Source organism: Salmo salar, chromosome ssa01 (genome assembly GCF_905237065.1).
Source record: "Salmo salar chromosome ssa01, Ssal_v3.1, whole genome shotgun sequence".
NCBI classification, from domain to species: domain Eukaryota; kingdom Metazoa; phylum Chordata; class Actinopteri; order Salmoniformes; family Salmonidae; genus Salmo; species Salmo salar.
This window is the reverse complement of record NC_059442.1, coordinates 122,287,062-122,306,932: the sequence shown is the minus strand read 5'-3', so window position 1 is coordinate 122,306,932 and position 19,871 is coordinate 122,287,062. Positions and strand designations below refer to the sequence as shown.

At 43.9% G+C, this 19,871-nt stretch overlaps 1 protein-coding gene across 1 annotated transcript in view; it reads left to right on the top strand.

Moving 5' to 3' along the window:
• Window positions 1-19,361, top strand: part of LOC106560427 (complexin-4-like) — a 34,114-nt gene extending 14,753 nt beyond the window's left edge. The window contains exon 3 of the mRNA XM_014123321.2: window positions 17,864-19,361. Within this exon, the coding sequence (XP_013978796.1) occupies window positions 17,864-18,091 (228 nt within the window). The 3' untranslated portion in view covers window positions 18,092-19,361. The remainder of the gene's footprint in view (window positions 1-17,863) is intronic.
• Window positions 19,362-19,871: the final 510 nt, after the last annotated feature.

The following is a 19,871-nucleotide window of genomic DNA, read 5'->3' as shown; positions in this document are numbered from 1 at the left end:
ACTCTTACATCTAGACGTTCCGCTAGCGGAACACCTGCTCCAATATCCAATGACAGGCGTGGCGCGAATTACAAATTCCTAAAAAATACAAAAACTTCAATTTTTCTAACATATGACTATTTCACAGCATTTTAAAGACAAGACTATCCTTTATCTAACCACACTGTCCAATTTCAAAAAGGCTTTACAGCGAAAGCAAAACATTAGATTATGTCAGCAGAGTACCCAGCCAGAAATAATCAGACACCCATTTTTCAAGCTAGCATATAATGTCACAAAAACCCAGAAGATAGCTAAATGCAGCACTAACCTTTGATGATCTTCATCAGATGACACACCTAGGACATTATGTTATACAATACATGCATGTTTTGTTCAATCAAGTTCATATTTATATCAAAAAACTGCTTTTTACATTAGCATGTGACGTTCAGAACTAGCATACCCCCTTCCGGGGAATTTACAAACAATTTACTAAATTACTCACGATAAACGTTCACAAAAAGCATAACAATTATTTTAAGAATTATAGATACAGAACTCCTCTATGCACTCGATATGTCCGATTTTAAAATAGCTTTTTGGTGAAAGCACATTTTGCAATACTCTAAGTACATAGCCCAGCCATCACGGGCTAGCTATTTAGACACCCGGCAAGTTTAGCCTTCACCAAAATCAGATTTACTATAACAAAAATGTTATTACCTTTGTTGTCTTCGTCAGAATGCACTCCCAGGACTGCTACTTCAATAACAAATGTTGGTTTGGTCCAAAATAATCCATCGTTATATCCAAATAGCGGCGTTTTGTTCGTGCGTTCCAGAAACTATCCGAAATGGTAAATCAGGGTCGCGTGCATGGCGCAAATCGTGACAAAAAAATTCTAAATATTCCATTACCGTACTTCGAAGCATGTCAACCGCTGTTTAAAATCAATTTTTATGCAATTTATCTCGTAAAAAAGCGATAATATTCCGACCGGGAATCTCCTTTTCGGCAAACAGAGGAAAAATCACAAAGACGGGGGCGGCCAGGGCACGCGCCTAAGCCCACAGTCCCTTGATCGGCCACTTGAGAAAGGCGATAATGTGTTTCAGCCTGGGGCTGGAATGACGACATTCAGGTTTATCCCGGGCTCTGAGAGCCTATGGAAGACGTAGGAAGTGTCACGTTAGAGCAGAGATCCTTTGTAATAGATAGAGATGGCAAAGAAGTTCAAGAAATGGTCAGACAGGCCACTTCCTGTAAAGGAATCTCTCAGGTTTTGACCTGCCATTTGAGTTCTGTTATACTCACAGACACCATTCAAACAGTTTTAGAAACTTTGGAGTGTTTTCTATCCAAAGCCAATAATTATATGCATATTCTAGTTACTGGGCAGGAGTAGTAACCAGATTAAATCGGGTACGTTTTTTATCCAGTCGTGAAAACACTGCCCCCTAGCCATAACAGGTTAAGGGAACCCGGTCTATATTAGATGGTAAACCTAAACCGGGCGAAGAACATGGCCCACCTTGCCTGACGTGGATTCAGTCTCCTCGCTGCCCGGATGTACTCCAGGTTTCGGTGGTCGGTCCAGATGAGAAAGGGGTGCTTAGCCCCCTCAAGCCAGTGTCGCCACACCCTCAAGGCTTTGACTACCGCTAGCAATCCCTGTCCCCCACATCGTAGTTACGCTCCGCCGAACTGAGCTTCCCTGAGAAGAAAGCGCAGGGGCGGAGTTTCGGTGGCGCACCCGAGCGTTGTGATAGCACGGCACCCACCCCAGCCTCGGATGCGTCCACCTCTACTACGAACGCTAAAGACGGGTCCGGGTGCGCCAAAACGGGCGCGTCGGTGAACAGTGTCTTCAACTTCTTGAAGGCTCCGTCCGCCTCCGTCGACCATCTCAAACGCGCCGGCCCCCCCTTCAGCAGTGAGGTAATGGGAGCCGCTACCTGGCCAAACCCCCGGATAAACCTCCGGTAGTAGTTGGCAAAGCCCAAGAACCGTTGCACTTCCTTCACCGTGGTTGGAGTCGGCCAATTACGCACGGCCTTAACGCGGTCACACTCCATCACCACCCCCGTGGTGGAAATGCAATAACCCAGAAAGGAGACGGCTCGTTTGAAAAACTCACACTTCTCAGCCTTAACGTATAGGTCATGCTCCAGCAGTCTACCAAGCACCTTGCGCACCAGGGACACATGCGCGGAGCGGGTGGTGGAATATATCAGAATGTCATCGATATAGACAATCACGCCCTGCCCGTGCAGGTCCCTGAGAATCTCGTCAACAAAGGATTGAAAGACGGCTGGAGCATTTTTCAACCCATACGGCATGACGAGATACTCATAATGGCCTGATGTGGTACTAAAGGCGGTTTTCCACTCATCTCCCTTTTTGATACGCACCAGGTTATATGCGCTCCTGAGATCCAATTTTGTGAAGAACTGTGCTCCATGAAATGATTCCACCGCCGTAGCGATAAGAGGTAGTGGGTAACTAAACCCCACCGTGATCGCGTTTAGAAATCTATAATCAATGCACGGACGCAGATCTCCCTCCTTTTTCTTCACAAAAAAGAAACTCGAGGAAGCGGGTGAGATGGAGGGCCGAATGTACCCCTGTCCCAAGGATTCCGTGACGTATGTCTCCATAGCCGCCGTCTCCTCTTGTGACAAGGGGTACACGTGACTCCTGGGAAGCGCAGCGTTAACCTGGAGATCTATCGCACAATCCCCTTGTCGATGAGGTGGTAATTTAGTCGCTCTCTTTTTACAAAAGCGATCGCCAAATCGGGCGTATTCAGGGGGAATGCGCACGGTGGACACCTGGTCTGGACTCTCCACCGACGTGGCACCTATGGAAACTCCTAGACACCTCCCTGAACACTCCTCCGACCACCCCTGGAGAACCCCTGTTTCCATGAAATGAGGGGATTGTGACCAGCCAGCCAGGGGACCCCCAGCACCACCGGAAACGCAGGTGAATCAATAAGAAAAAAGTTAATGCTTTCCTTATGATTCCCCAGCGTTACCATGTCCAGCGGCACCGTAGACTCCCTGACTAGCCCTGACCCTAATGGTCGGCTATCTAAGGAGTGCACGGGGAAGGGGGAATCTATCCGCACCCGTGGAATGCCCAGCTTAATGGCAAGTCCACGGTCCATAAAGTTCCCAGCTGCGCCTGAATCGACTAGCGCCCTATGCTGGGAAGAGGGAAAAAAAAAAAGAAAATGAAACAGGCAAAAACACATGACCAACAGGGGGTTCTGGGCGAGTCTGGTGCTGACTCACCTGAGGTGACCGAGAAGTGTTCTGCCTGCCTTCTCGACTCCCAGACTTGCTTCTCCAGCACCGGTCGGCCGTGTGTCCTCTCCGACCATAGCTGGTGCAGAAGGAGCCACCTCCTCCGGTGCCCCTTGGCACGGCCCCCCCTGCCTCCATAGGGTAGGGGCGGGGGTGCACGGGGGTGGAACGGGCAGGACCCTCTCCGAACACCCGCGGGCAGCCAGCAAATTGTCCAACCGTATGGACATATCAATGAGTTCGTCCAGGGATAGATTGGTGTCCCTACAGGCCAGCTCCCTGCGGACGTCCGCCCGTGGTCTATGAGGGCCCTGTCATTCCACCCCGCTCCAGCAGCCAAGGGCCTAAACTCCAGCTCGAAGTCTTGAGCTCTCCTCGTCTCCTGCCTGAGGTGGAACATCCGTTCACCCGCCGCTCTACCTTCGGGGGGGTGGTTGAAAACAGCCCGAAAGTGGCGGGTGAACTCTGGGTAGTGGTCCCTCGCCGAGTCTGGAGCGTTCCAGACCGCATTAGCCCACTCCAGAGCTCGGCCCGTCAGGCAGGAAACAAGGGCACTCACGCTCTCCTCACCTGTAGGAGCAGGTCTGACAGTGGCCAGGTACAACTCTAACTGGAGAAGAAACCCCTTGCACCCAGCCGCCGTCCCATCGTACTCCCTCGGGAGTGCCAGGCGAAGCGCGCCAGAGCCAGACGTCGTAGGAGGAGGAGATGGTTGTATCGGGGGGGGGTGTAGGTGGAGAGAGGATACCACTCCTCTCCCATCGGTCCATCCTCTCCATCATCTGGTCCATGGCGGATCCGATGCGATGCAGGACCGATGTATTATGCAGGACACGTTCCTCCATCGAGGGTAGTGGAGTGCCCGCTGCTCCCGCTGATTCCATGCTCTTTGTGGTGCGGGATTCTATAACGGCTTGTCTGTTGTGTGGCGGAAAGAAGCGCAGGAAGCAGCGAACACTGTGTGGTAATTTTAATAAACCACATGTACAAAATAAAAGGTTTCCCAACAACAGGGAAAATACAATCGACAAGCACAGTCGAACAAAACGCAGTCGACACACAGAAGGACAATCCCGCACAATAGGGAGCGGGCCAGCTGAACTAAATAGCCCTCTTAATTGACTAACTCAGGGCAGGTGAGAAAACATTAAAAAAAGGGAAAAACAAAATGGGAATCGGTGGTAGCTAATAGGCCGGTGACGACGACCGCCGAGCGCCACCCGAGCAGGAGGGGGCACCACCGTCGGTAGGAATCGTGAAAGGAGTACACCACATCAGTCACTGGCTTCACCAATAAGTGCATCGAGGACGTTGTCCCCACAGTGACTGTACGTACATACCTCAACCAGAAGCCATGGATTACAGGCAACATCCGCACTGAGCTAAAGGGTAGAGCTGCCACTTTCAAGGACCAGGGAACTAATCAGGACGCCTATAAGAAGTCCCGCTATGCCCTCAGACGAACCATCAAACAAGCAAAGCGTCAATACTTGATTAAGATTGAATCCTACTACACCAGCTCTGATGCTCGTCGGATGTGGCGGTGCTTGTAAACTATTACGTACTACAAAGGGAAACCCAGACGCGAGCTGCCCAGTGACGTGAGCCTACCAGACGAGCTAAATGCCTTTTATGCTCGCTTCGAGGCAAGCAATATTGAAGCATGCACGAGAGCACCAGCTGTTCTGGATGACTGTGTGATCACGCTCTCAGTAGCCAATGTGAGCAAGACCTTTAAACAGGTCAACATTCACAAAGCTGAGGGGTCAGATGGATTACCAGGACGTATACGCAAAGCATGCGTAGACCAACTGGCAAGTTCAACCTCTCCCTGACTGTCTGTAATACCTACACATTTCAAGCAGACCACCATAGTCCCTGTGCCCAAGAAAGTGAAGGTAATCTGCCTAAATGATTACCGCCCCGTAGCACTCACGTCAATATCCATGAATTGCTTTGAAAGGCTGGTCACGGCTCCCATAAACAGCATCGTCACCCTAGACCCACGCCCCGACACTGCCCTTTCCCTCCTGGACAAAAGGAACACCTATGTGAGAATGCTGTTCATTGATGCACCATCCAAAGAGTAGTTCATAACTACACCATGGTCAAATGGATATGCAATGTCTGCTTCTTTTTTTACCCATCTACCAATTGGTTCGCTTCTTTGTGAGGTATTGGAAAACCTCCCTGGTTTTTGTGGTTGAATCTGTGTTTGAAAGTCACTGCTCGACTGAGGTACCTTACAGATAATTGTAAGTGTTGGGTACAGAGATTAGGTAGTCATAAAAAAATTATGTTAAACATTATTATTGCACACAAGGTGATTCCATGTAACTTATTATGTGACTTGTTAAGCAGATTTTTACTCCTGAACTAATTTAGGCTTGCTATAACAAATGGGTTGAATACTTTTCAGCTTATAATTTTTAATTAATACACAACAAAAAATTCTAACATAATTCAACTTTGGCAATATGGGGTATTGTGTGTAATCCAGTGACAAACATCTCAATTTAATTCATTTTAAATTGAGGCTGTAACGCAACAACATTTGGAAAAAGTCAAGGGGTGTAAATACTTTCTGAATACACTGTTACAGTAGTTGTAGTAAGATGCCTGTTACTCACTAGCTAATCTGATGCATGTGTTGGCCTCAAAATAGACAGGATTGTATTTGAAAGTTTACAACTGTTTTGGTCTCTCTCTCTCTCTCTCTCAACAGAGTGAACAGGAAACAAGAAAGTAGTAGGTTCAGACTGTCTGTATGTCTGTCTGTCTCACTTGCTTATCTAATGTCTGCATTGGTCTTTTAGTGGGAGCAGGAGTCTCACTAGATAACGATGTCTGACTTGCTAACATAACATGTCTATTGTTTCTCCAACAGAGCGAGTCGGACAAGAACATGATTTTAATATCTGTATTGGTCCAACCCTGTTCCTGGAGAGCTACCATCCAGTATGTTTTTACTCCCACCCTAATCTAGCTCACATGACTCTAATAACTATCTGGTTCATAAGATTAATCAGGTTAGATACAAATGGGATTGGAGCAAAAACTTAAAGGAGGAAAGCTCTTGTCATGACTTTCCTTCCTGGGTGAGGATCAAAGAGAGCCCCGCCTATCTCCCACCAGAGAGGAAGAGGGGCAGTGGAGCCGGTTCTAGGACTTTAACAAACAGTCGTAAACTTTCTCTCTCTCTTGCATTTGCAGTATTGAGACTGGAATGTCTGAGTGTTACAACAGAGAGAGACTTTGCAGTACTTTAACATAAGAATATTGGACATTGAAACAATATTTCTACCATAAATAATGTGGGAAATGGTTGGGGATCTAAACAATAATCATGTCAAATCAGTTGTTGCTTTGTGATATCATTAAGGACGGTTTAACTAAATAACTGTATCTCTGAAAGTGTATGCTTTCAAGGGGTCAGGTTTACATCTAAATGTTGTAAACCGTATATGATTAAATATGAAACTATTTGTGAAAAGATAGCAAGATAATTTAGCCTTCTAAATTTGATAATTGTTGTCATAGAAAGTTTTACCCAGTCAATAACCAAGCCCACGTGAGCACAGCCATTGTGGCAATGTGATGGAACTGCCTTCCAAGGCGAGTGCACAAAAGGACTGCGAGCGAAATTTACATTAGACCAGTACAGGCCAGGTTGCTACTGGCGTATAAAATGGTTTAAAACTACTAGACCAGTATACGTGCAGCGCGAGCTGAATATTTGACAAGACCCTCCAAAACTCAATGAATGAAGAAGACTAGACTAAGACATGCACCGCCTGCAGCTCTGCATGTAAAGTAGTCTAGAACCTTGACCAAAGACACGAGGAAGATCTTATCAAACAACCATTGGAACATCTGATGTGTCCATTCTAACGAACACTTCCAGAACAAAGAAAGCCTACTACTATAACTGAGGACATTGTGACCTCTGGTGAAGAACCAGAGACTTACACAACCAGAGACTTTCTGTCGAACGATTCGTCACAGACGGATCGAGGGATTTCAACAGAGAGACGACAAAGACATATAAGCGTAAATATGTGTTGGATTTCTAAATCCGAATAAGTGGTTGTTAGGGTGCTAAATATTAATATTTACGATGAGCGTATTTTCCACATGTATGTACAATGGGTCCCCTCTGTCTCTCCCGCTCTTTCTTTCCCCACCACTTTCATTGTGTAACAAGCCGTCATATCGGGATAGTCCACTAGGGACTTTTCATTGCATTATGGTAGTAATCAACGTATAATCTATCCTGTGTGTGTGTTTATGTAATTCTGTGTGATTATTTAGTTAGTTAGTAAATAAATAATTAAGCCAATTTGTGTATAGTTGAATCATCATTTAGACTAGGGTTTGCGCAGATTTGAAGTCAACGACGTTCAGAATGAGACTGATATGAGGTAATAATAATAATTATTATTATGATAACGATATATTCTAGAGTTAACCTCTTACATCTAGACGTTCCGCTAGCGGAACACCTGCTCCAATATCCAATGATGGGCGTGGCGCGAAATACAAATTCCTCTAAAATCCGAAAACTTCAATTTTTCAAACATATGACTATTTTAAAGCATTTTAAAGACAAGACTCTCGTTAATCTAACCACACTGTCCGATTTCAAAAAGGCTTTACAGCGAAAGCAAAACATTAGATTATGTCAGCAGAGTACCAAGCCAGAAATAATCAGACACCCATTTTTCAAGCTAGCATATAATGTCACAAAACCCCAGAAGACAGCTAAATGCAGCACTAACCTTTGATGATCTTCATCAGATGACACACCTAGGACATTATGTTATACAATACATGCATGTTTTGTTCAATCAAGTTCATATTTATATCAAAAACCAACTTTTTACATTAGCATGTGACGTTCAGAACTAGCATTCCCACCGGACACTTCCGGTGAATTTACTAAATTACTCACGATAAACGTTCACAAAAAGCATAACAATTATTTTAAGAATTATAGATACAGAACTCCTTTATGCAAGCGCGGTGTCCGATTTTAAAATAGCTTTTCGGTGAAAGCACATTTTGCAATATTCTGAGTAGATAGCCCGGCCATCACAGGCTAGCTATTTTGACACCCACCAAGTTTGGTACTCACCAAACTCAGGTTTACTATAAGAAAAATTGGATTACCTTTGCTGTTCTTTGTCAGAATGCACTCCCAGGACTTCTACTTCAACAACAAATGTTGGTTTGGTTCCAAATAATCCATAGTTATATCCAAATAGCGCCATTTTGTTTGTGTGTTCAAGACACTATCCGAAGGGTAACGAAGGGTGAAGCGCCGGCGCGTATCGTGACAAAAAAATTCTAAATATTCCATTACTGTACTTCGAAGCATGTCAAACGCTGTTTAAAATCAATTTTTATGCGATTTTTCTCGTAAAATAGCGATAATATTCCGACCGGGAGACGTCGTTTTCGTTCAAAGACTGAAAATGTAAAATGGACTCTTCACGTGCACGTGCGCACCAGTCTCATTGTTGTCAGATCGACCACTATCCAAATGCGCTACTGTTTTTCAGCCAGGGACTGCAGAGTCATCATTCAACGTTCTGACGCCTTCTGAGAGCCTATGGGAGCCTTAGAAAGTGTCATGTTACAGCAGAAATCCTCTGTTTTCAATAAAGAGGCTAAAGAATGCCAAGAAATGGTCAGAGAGGGCGCTTCCTGTTTGGAATCTTCTCAGGTTTTGGCCTGCCATATGAGTTCTGTTATACTCACAGACACCATTCAAACAGTTTTAGAAACTTTAGGGTGTTTTCTATCCAAATCAAACAATTATATGCATATTCTAGTTTCTGGGCAGGAGTAATAAACAGATTAAATCGGGTACGTTTTTTATCCGGCGGTGAAAATACTGCCCCCTATCCATAACAGGTTATCTACACCGGCCGAAGATGTAACATGCGTTTCCTAAAACACCACGCAGAGAGAACATTTGCTAAGTGAGTCCTTGAGGCATGTGTCAATATTGATAGGATCAAAAGAAAGGCACCACTGCTCTCGAGTCAGCTTTTGCCATTCAAATCTTACCTTATCATTATAATTATTCAACAATACTGATGACGGATCAGCAGCTAGAGAGATATTATCACCTATGGCTGTAAACATTGAGGTGGCTTATTCTAATACTTACCCTATAATAATGCACTGAATCAAGATTTGTACGTTAGGCTACACATCATGAAATATATTGAGGCAAAACATTTGACAGTAGCGACATATCTAAATACATGAAACTCAGTTGATTGAACATGAAATTGATTTCAATATCATTTAAATATCAAACTTGATCTCATAGTTTCACTTTGGGATTTTCCAAACATTAGAAAGATCTTCCTAATATTAAGTTGCACCCCCCCTCCCCCTTTTGTCCTCAGAACAGCCTCAATTTGTCAGGCATAGACTCTACAAGGTGTTGAAAGCATTCCACAGGGATGCTGGCTTATGTTGACTCCAATGCTTCCCACAGTTGTGTCAAGTTGGCTGGGCGTCCTTTGGGTGGTGGACCATTCTTGATACACATAGGAAACTGTTGAGCATGGAAAACCTATTCTACAAAGATATTCTAAAATGGTCTGGACACATTTGTTAGTGCCCCTTAGAAAATATAATAAATCATTGGATTATAGTGATATATCAAACTAATTAGTTTCTTTAGTTAGTATCACACATCCCTCCAATCTTGTAACTAGTCATTCAGTCTATTTAAATGGAGAAAAGTAGTCACTATGATGTTTGGTATCATTGTGTGCACCACACTGAACACGGACCAGAGAAAGCAATGGAGATATTTGTCTGAGGAAATCAGAAAGAAAATAATAGGCAAGCATGGTAAAGGTAAAGGCTACAAGACCATCTCCAAGCAGCTTGATGTTCCTGTGACAACAGTTGCAAATATTATTAAGAAGTTTCAGGTCCATGGAACTGTAGCCAACCTCCGTGGGTGCGGCAGCGAGAGGAAAATTGACCCCAGATTGAACAGAAGGATAGTGCGAATGGTAGAAAAAGAACCAGGGATAACTGCCAAAGAGATACAAGCTGAACTCCAAGGTGAAGGTACGTCAGTTTCTGATCGCACCATCCGTCGCTTTTTGAGCGAAAGTGGGCTCCATGGAAGAAGACCCAGGAGGACTCCACTTTTGAAAGAAAAACATAAAATCGCCAGACTTTGAATTTTATACAATGCATATTGACAATCCACAATCAAATCAAAATCAAATCAAATCAAATCAAATCAAATGTATTTATATAGCCCTTCGTACATCAGCTGATATCTCAAAGTGCTGTACAGAAACCCAGCCTAAAACCCCAAACAGCAAGCAAAGCATGTGAAAGAAGCAATCCTTCTGGGAGAATGCCCTTTGTACAGATGAATCAAAACTGGAGCTTTTTGTCAAGTCACATCAGCTCTACGTTCACAGATGAAAAAAATTAAGCCTTCAAAGAAAAGAACACCATACCTGTTGTGTATTGATATTCTAGTTTTGTCCCTGTAACCCCCCCCCCCACCCGTAACCCCCGTCTGAAAAGTGTGAGAAAGAAAAATAAACCGAAAATGTCTGCATTGATTGGCAATATAGGAACATTTGATTAATCTGTGGAACAATAGAGTTCTTACACAGAAGGTTTTGAGTACTTTGTGTTGGCAAATGGAATTAAAGCAGAAGTCGTTGTGCCAACATTTTTGACTGTCATGGGAGGAAAACATTCAATCTACTGCGCAGCCTAGTAATGCCTGAAAAACCTGGTGATAAATCATATGATGAAATTGTGGCTACCTTAAAAGGACATTATTTTCCCAAACCACTGATAATCGCAGAGAGATTCAGGTTTCATAAGAGAAATCAAGAGGAGGGGGAATCAATCTCACAGTTTGTGGCTGTATTGAAACAGTTATCTGAACACTGTGAATTTGGGCGATCAATGAGTGACACTATACGTGATAGGTTAGTGTGTGGCATGCGCAGCGAGGCAATTCAGAAACGCCTTTTGACTGAGAGTAACTTAACATTGCAGAGAGCAATAGAAGTGAGTACATCAATGGAAATGGCAAATAAAGACGCACAACAGCTAAGTGCATCGACCAAAGTGCATAAGGTGTCTACATGGTTAAAAAACAAGGCAGGAGGTGGCAAGCCATGCTATCGCTGTGGGAAAACAGGTCACCAAGCAGAGGAGTGTTGGTGCAAAGACTTAAACTGCAGAAGTTGTGGAAAAAAGGGTCACATCGAACGTGCATGTAAAAACCAAAAGACACAATCAAACAAAAGTACCGAACAAAGGAAAAGCGACTTCAGGAAGTACAAAAAGAAAGTGCAGAAAATGGAGCACACAGAGGATGAACAAAGTGATACCCTGTCTGAAGGGGAAGAATCTTTGCATGTTATGTCAATTTCAGACAATGGATACGGCTACTGGGTGACACCGCTACTGAATGGAAACGCGGTACGGATGCAAGTGGACACTGGAGCAGCCATATCTTTGCTGTCTGAGGCTGTATACAAGGAGAAACTACATCACCTCACACTACAGCCCACAAAGATGATGCTGAAAAAATACACTGGTGAGATTGTTCCAGTGAGAGGAAGCGTGATTGTTACAGTGGAGCTCAACAAACAGAAGGTAAAGCTACCACTCTACATTGTGAAAGGCAACCATCCAGCTATGCTAGGATGCACATGGCTGGAAAAAATCTAACTAAACTGGCAGGAAATTCACATGGTTGCAAAAGAGGACACAAACCTACAAGGGATATTGAGGAAACACGCGGATGTGTTCAAAGAAGACCTTGGCAGTATGAAGGACATAACAGTTACACTGACCGTGAAACCAGACAGCAAGCCAAAATGCTTCAAAGCTAGACCTGTCCCATACGCCATAAAACCAAAAGTAGATATTGAGCTAAACAGACTAGTCGAGAGTGGAGTATTGAATCCAGTGAATGTTAGTGAATGGGCTACACCCGTTGTTCCAGTCATAAAAAATGATGGATCACTCAGACTCTGTGGTGGTTGCAAAGTCACCATTAACTCAGTCTTGACTGCTGAAAAATATCCACTACCCCTCATTGACGACCTCTTTTCTGGTTTAGCTGGAGGACAAAAATTGAGTAAGATAGACTTATGTCAGGCCTATCTACAGATGCATGTGGACCAAGAGTCACAAGAACTGTTGACCATAGTGACTCACAAAGGACTGTACAGGTACCGGAGGCTTCCTTTTGGAATCACCTCAGCTCCGGCCTTGTTTCAGAGAGCTATGGACCAGATACTGAGCGGGCTCACTGGGGTCCAATGTTACCTCGATGATCTACTCATCAGGAGCACCTGAGAAACCTGAACGCTATACTACAGAGATTGGAGGAGTACAGTCTGAGGGTCCGGAAGGACAAATGCGCCATCGAAGGTGAAGGTCGTTGTGGAAGCTCCATCCCCACAGAACGTGAGTCAGCTGAGATCATTCTTAGGACTACTGACATACTACACAAAGTTTGTGCCAAACCTAGCTAACATGTTAAAGCCACTGCATGAACTTTTGAACAAAACCAAACAGTGGAAGTGGCCAGACAGATGTGAGGAGGCATTCAAGAATGCGAAAACAGCCTTAGCTCAGTCAGAGGCCCTAACCCACTTCAAACCCAACTTGCCATTACGGTTGGCATGTGATGCATCACTTTATGGCGTTGGTGCAGTTGTTTCACACATCATGCCATCAGGTGAAGAAAGGCCAATTGCTTTCGCTTCACGGACCTTAACCTGTTAGGGCTAGGGGGCAGCATTTGCACGTCTGGATAAAAAAAATGTACCCGATTTAATCTGGTTACTAATCCTACCCAGTAACTAGAATATGCATATACTTATTATATATGGATAGAAAACACTCTAAAGTTTCTAAAACTGTTTGAATGGTGTCTGTGAGTATAACAGAACTCATTTGGCAGGCAAAACCCTGAGACATTTTCTGACAGGAAGTGGATACCTGATGTGTTGTATTGTCTTTAAACCTATCCCATTGAAAAACACAGGGGCTGAGGAATATTTTGGCACTTCCTATTGCTTCCACTAGATGTCACCAGCCTTTACAAAGTGTTTTGAGTCTTCTGGAGGGAGATCTGACCGAACAAGAGCCATGGAACGATGATGTCCCATTAGACACCTGGCACGCGAGTTGATGTTGGGTACCCTCGTTCCAATACGTTATAAAAGAGTATGCATTCGTCCACCTTGAATATTATTCATGTTCTGGTTAAAAAAGGCCCTAATGATTTATGCTATACAACGTTTGACATGTTTGAACGAACGTAAATATATTTTTTCCCCTCGTTCATGACGAGAAGTCCGGCTGGCTTAGATCATGTGCTAACAAGACGGAGATTTTTGGACATAAATGATGAGCTTTTTTGAACAAAACTACATTCGTTATGGACCTGTGATACCTGGAAGTGACATCTGATGAAGAGAATCAAAGGTAATGGATTATTTACATAGTATTTTCGATTTTAGATCTCCCCAACATGACGTCTAGTCTGTATCGCAACGCGTATTTTTCTGGGCGCAGTGCTCAGATTATTGCAAAGTGTGATTTCCCAGTAAGGTTATTTTTAAATCTGGCAAGTTGATTGCGTTCAAGAGATGTAAATCTATAATTCTTTAAATGACAATATAATATTTTACCAATGTTTTCTAATTTTAATTATTTAATTTGTGACGCTGACTTGACTGCCGGTTATTGGAGGGAAACGATTTCCTCAACATCAATGCCATAGTAAAACGCTGTTTTTGGATATAAATATGAACTTGATAGAACTAAAAATGCATGCATTGTCTAACATAATGTCCTAGGAGTGTCATCTGATGGAGATTGTAAAAGGTTAGTGCATCATTTTAGCTGGTTTTATGGTTTTGGTGACCCTGTCTTTGACTTGACAAAACATTACACACAACTCTTGTAAATGTACTGTCCTAACATACTCTAAATTTATGCTTTCGCCGTAAAACCTTTTTGAAATCGTAAAACGTGGTTAGATTAAGGAGATGTTTATCTTTCAAAGGGTGTAAAATAGTTGTATGTTTGAAAAATTTGAATTTTGACATTTATTTGGATTCAAATTTGCCGCTCTTGAAATGTACCTGCTGTTGATGGAGTGCACCACGGGTGGCACGCTAGCGTCCCACCTAGCCCATAGAGGTTAAGTAAAGCCGAGAGCAATTATGCACAGATAGAGCGTGAAGCACTCGCCATTGTGTTTGGGGTTAAGAAATTTCATCAGTTTCTGTTTGGCTGACGATTCACACTGCTGACGGACCATAGACCCCTCACCTCCATCTTTGGTCCCCACAACGACATTCCGTCGCTTGCAGCCAGCCACATGCAGCGATGGGTGTTATTGTTATCTGCTCACCAGTACGATATCAAGTACAGAAGGTCTGAGCAGCACTGCAATGCAGATGGCCTCTCAAGGCTTCCATTACCTGTCGCACACACTGAGCACTCCCAGGCTGAAATATTCTACTTCAAGGAAGTGACGAACGCACCAGTTACATCTGTCCAAGTGAAAAAGTTCACCCACACTGATCCAGTGATGCCTGAGGTCGTGGACATTGTCACTCGTGGAAAAGAAGGAGAGATGTCGGGCAGCCTACAACCTTACCGAGTGAGGAGAAATGAGCTCACGGTTCAGTTTGGATGCTTGCTATGGGGTTTTCGAGTCATCATACCATCGCCACTGAGAAGGCAGGTGCTTGAAGAACTCCATTCAGGGCACTGTGGCATGTTGCGAATGAAGGAGATTGCACGCACCTACTTTTGGTGGCCAGGTCTGGACTCAGCTATTGAAGACAAGGTCAAGTCATGTTCTGCATGTCAAAAGATGAGGAACATGCCTCAGCTAGCGCCACTACACCCATGGGACTTCCCAGAGGAGCCTTGGCAGCGAGTTCACGTAGACTATGCAGGCCCACTGGAGGATCGTATGTTCTTAGTCGTAGTTGACGCACACAGTAAATGGCCTGAGGTCACAGTGATGAAGAGCACCTCAGCGGAGAGAACCATCGAAGAGCTACGGTCAATCTTCAGTCGCTTTGGCTTGCCGACGCAACTCGTTAGTGATAATGGCCCCCAACTGGTGTCTGAAGAGTTCCGGTCATTCATGGAAGCAAATGGAATTCAGCACATCAAGTCAGCGCCGTATCACGTGGCACCCGCGTCAGCCATGATGAAAAGACAGCTTCGCACGCGACTCATTTTACATTTACATTTTAGTCATTTAGCAGACGCTCTTATCCAGAGCGACTTACAGTAGTGAATGCAATTTCATACTTTTTTTTTTTCTGTGCTGGCCCCCCGTGGGAATCGAACCCACGGGGGGACCTCCAGAGACCTCCAAAGATGAAACAGGTTGTACAGACACAACAGAGAGCACAGGTGTAGAGACGGAGCAAAGCAAAAGACAGAAGCTTCATAGCTGGAGAGAGAGTTCTTGCTCGGAACTACTGCAAAGGTCCAAAATGGATACCAGCCACAGTGGTTGCACAAACAGGGCCTGTGTCCTACACAGTTCACACACCAGAAAATATAATCTGGAGGAGACACGTGGATCAACTGTTGCCAGGAACCAACCTCAGAGATTACTCATGTCAAGTGACAAACCAAGATCAGCTACTGGAGACCTACCATGACTACAAGCTATCAACTGAACATCCACTGCAGCAACCTACAAATGTGGAAAGAGCTCCAGACTCACCTGAACCAGCCAGAGTGCCTACTCAGGGTACGGTTGCACCCCAGTCTGGGCATACACCATCACCACTCAGACTCAGAGATAATGTGACTGTAGACTCACCTGTACATCGTCATTATCCTGCAAGAGAAGACGACCCCCTGACAGGTTGACTATTTAGTTCAGACTAACCTCCGACATTGGGGCAGAATACACCCCAGGGTTAAGTCTGGGGACTGAGGCAGTCCACCCTCTATCCTTAGTTTAGAAAAGGTTATTCTGAAAAAGTTCATTTATTTACATTAAAATAACTTATATTAAAAAGAAAACAATAGGCAAAACAGTGAATATTTACTTTTTCCTTATGAGTCATCAAAGGTAAAGGGGGAGGAATATGTTGTGTATTGATATTCTAGTTTTGTCCCTTTAGGGCACCTGTAACCCCCCCGGCTTACCTATGTTGAAATAGTTAGAATGTTCTTCCTGTGAAACGCAGTAAACAATGCCCACGTTAATTTCTACTCCCGTCTCATGTCCTGTCCATAACTTGTTATGGATAGGGGGCAGTATTTTCACGGCCGGATAATCTGATTATTACTCCTGCCCAGAAACTAGAATATGCATATAATTATTAGCTATGGATAGAAAACACCAAAGTTTCTAAAACTGTTTGAATGGTGTCTGTGAGTATAACAGAACTCATTTGGCAGGCCAAAACCTGAGAAGATTCCAAACAGGAAGCACCCTCTCTGACTATTTCTTGGCCTTCTTGATCATCTCTATCCAAAACAGGGGATCTCTGCGGTAACGTGACATTTTCTAACGCTCCCATAGGCTCTCAGAAGGCGCCAGAACGTTGAGTGATGACTTTGCAGGCCATGGATTAAAAACAATAGCGCATTACGTAAGTGGTCGATCTGAGAACAATGAGACTGGTGCGCGTGTGCACGAGACGACTCCATGTTTTCATTTTGAGTCTTTGAACGAAAACAGGGTTTCCCGGTCGGAATATTATCGCTTTTTTACGAGAAAGATCGCATAAAAATTGATTTTAAAAAGCAAATCAATTTATAACTTTTCTGACAGGTGTTTTTCTGGATTTTTTGTTGTTATTCTGTCTCTCACTGTTCAAATAAACCTACCATTAAAATTATAGACTGATAATTTCTTTGTCAGTGGGCAAACGTACAAAGTCAGCAGGGGATCAAATACTTATTTCCCCCACTGTAGCTGTTCTACGAGTGGTCTGAGGCAGGAGTTAGATTACAAGCATTTTCAGGTGCAACGTTAGTAACGATGGTTTTGGGAAACAGCTCAGAGATGTAACGATGCCCCGAAGGTTCTAACAATGAACTTAGCCTTAAGATGCTTTTGGTAAACCGGGCCCTGGTCTATACAGAGGAATGTAGCTAGTAGGATGTCTCACTAGCTAATCTAACATTTAGCAAGCATCTATTTTAATCTTTATATTGGTCTCTTCCTCTACAGAGCAAGTGTAGCACATGGGGATCTGTGAAACTTACTTCTCAGTCTGAATTGTCCCCACTTGTGCCACTGAATAGCTAGCTTTTTGTGTCAAGCGAGTCACTTTGGGAGGGTGGTAACGTGTGCTAATAAGGCAGAGGTCCTGGGTTTAAGCCTCGGTGAGACCCAAATAAGGAGAAAGCGGTAATTTCTAAGCAAGCAGTGTGACGTCCGTTACACAAGCAGGACGAGAACATGATCTGTGTCTTACTTGCTAATGTCCTGACTCATAATAATATTATAAATTATAAAATAATCTACTATATGAATTGGTCTGTACTCTTTCTAGAGCGAGCAGGACGATAACATGCTCGCAATGGCCGGAGACGATGTGGACGTACCCGAGGAGCTGCTCAAGATGGTGGACGAGGATGCCACGGAGGAAGAAGACAAAGACTCCATCTTGGGTGGCCTTCAGAACCTCCAGAACATGGACATGGACCAGCTCAAGGAGAAGGCCTCTGCTACCATGACGGAGATGAAAGCCAAGGCAGAGGAGAAATGCTGTGTCATGTAAATAAAATAAAATGTAATATTTCAGTTCACTGATCAGGGGTGAAACTTAACTTCCACTTCAGTCATTTTTTGGTCATTTAGACTTGGCTTATGTGGAAGTTAGGATACGCTCCTAACAGTCCAAGAGTTTCAAGTCTTCACCATGCAGCAGACCTGGGTTTAAAATTAGTATTGGTTTTGGTTTGGGACTATTGCGCCAGGCATTGTTCAGTCAAGCACAGCTAAAAGAAAACAAATACAATTTGAATCCAGGTCCTTCTCTCATTCTCGCCACCCCCCAAGCTGTGAAAGCTCCCTGGAGATGTATGTTCAATGGCAGAGGTTCTTGTTGGAAACTCACTTCCTAACAACCTCTTGTGTGAATGGTCTGTTTTGATGTGTTCCCTTAATTTGCTGGATAGGTCATTTGTTGAATGAATAAATTGTTTTAAATTGTTGCTCCCCCTCCGTCCTTCTCATGTTATTTTTTTATTTAATCTGGGATAATTACTTAATTAACTAATACATTTTCTCATTAATTAATGAAGAAATAATAGTGAACTTGGCCACTTTTCTTACACTCTATACAGACCAAATGCAACTGACAATATGCATTCTGTTGCATATCCTCATCCACCCACACGATTGTACAACTTTCAAAATCCCCTCCATCAATGTTCATCTAAAACATGAAGCATAAACCAAGCCTGAAAGAGACAAATATTTGCAGTTTTGCACAAGTCCGCATTTGAATAAAATATGTAGTCTTCATTCCGTACTCAAACATTAACATTGCCTGACACTAACACTGAAGTACTAATGTTGAGGATTCTGGATTATTATAGTATATATACAGTATATTAAATGTAAATGTATGTTGTACAGTTAGAATGATACATGTTCATGTGGAAGCCATTGACTAATAAAACGACTGACTTGTAAAAAACAACCAACCGACTATTTACCATCATTGCTCAAAGTTTATATTTGTTTACAGATCCAAAGCCTTCTACAAATACTTGTATTCCTAATGCGTGATATAATAGAGTTGGATGAAAACTCCTTCACAGTCAATCAAACACGCAGATTATGGAACTCAGATTAGGTGTTAACCCCTATGTTGTTTTAATGGTCAAAAATGACCTGCCACTATGATTAACAGCAGAGAAAACCCCCTAAATACTATTTTTCCTAGAGTGACCCCCAACATTAGAAAAAGTGAAACATCGCCTTTGTTCATATTTCCATGAAAGCTGTACATCACCAGGGTACAAAGATTGTCTTAGACACCTGCCTAGGGGGAAATTACAGCCCCTCCCCATTCCACAGTGACCATGGTCCCACCTATCGGTGGATTTCCTCACGGATCTCCCGCCGTCTCAGGGGAACACCACGATCCTGCTCGTTGTGGATCGGTTCTCTAAGTCCTGCCGTCTACTCCCTTTGCCTGGTCTTCCTACGGCCCTACAGACCGTGGAGGCCCTGTTTACCCATGTCTTCTGGCACTACGGGGTGCCTGAGGACATAGTTTCTGATTGAGGTCCCCAGTTCACGTCCCGGGTGTGGAGGGCGTTTATGGAGCGACTGGGGGTTTCGGTTAGTTTGACTTCAGGTTTTCACCCCGAGAGTAATGGGCAGGTGAAGAGACTTAACCAGGATGTGGGCAGGTTTCTGAGGTCTTATTGCCAGGACCGGCCGGGAGATTGGGCGAGGTTCGTGCCATGGGCCGAGATGGCGCAGAACTCTCTTCGCCACTGCTCTACGAACCTGTCGCCCTTTCAGGTGGTGTTGGGTTACCAGCC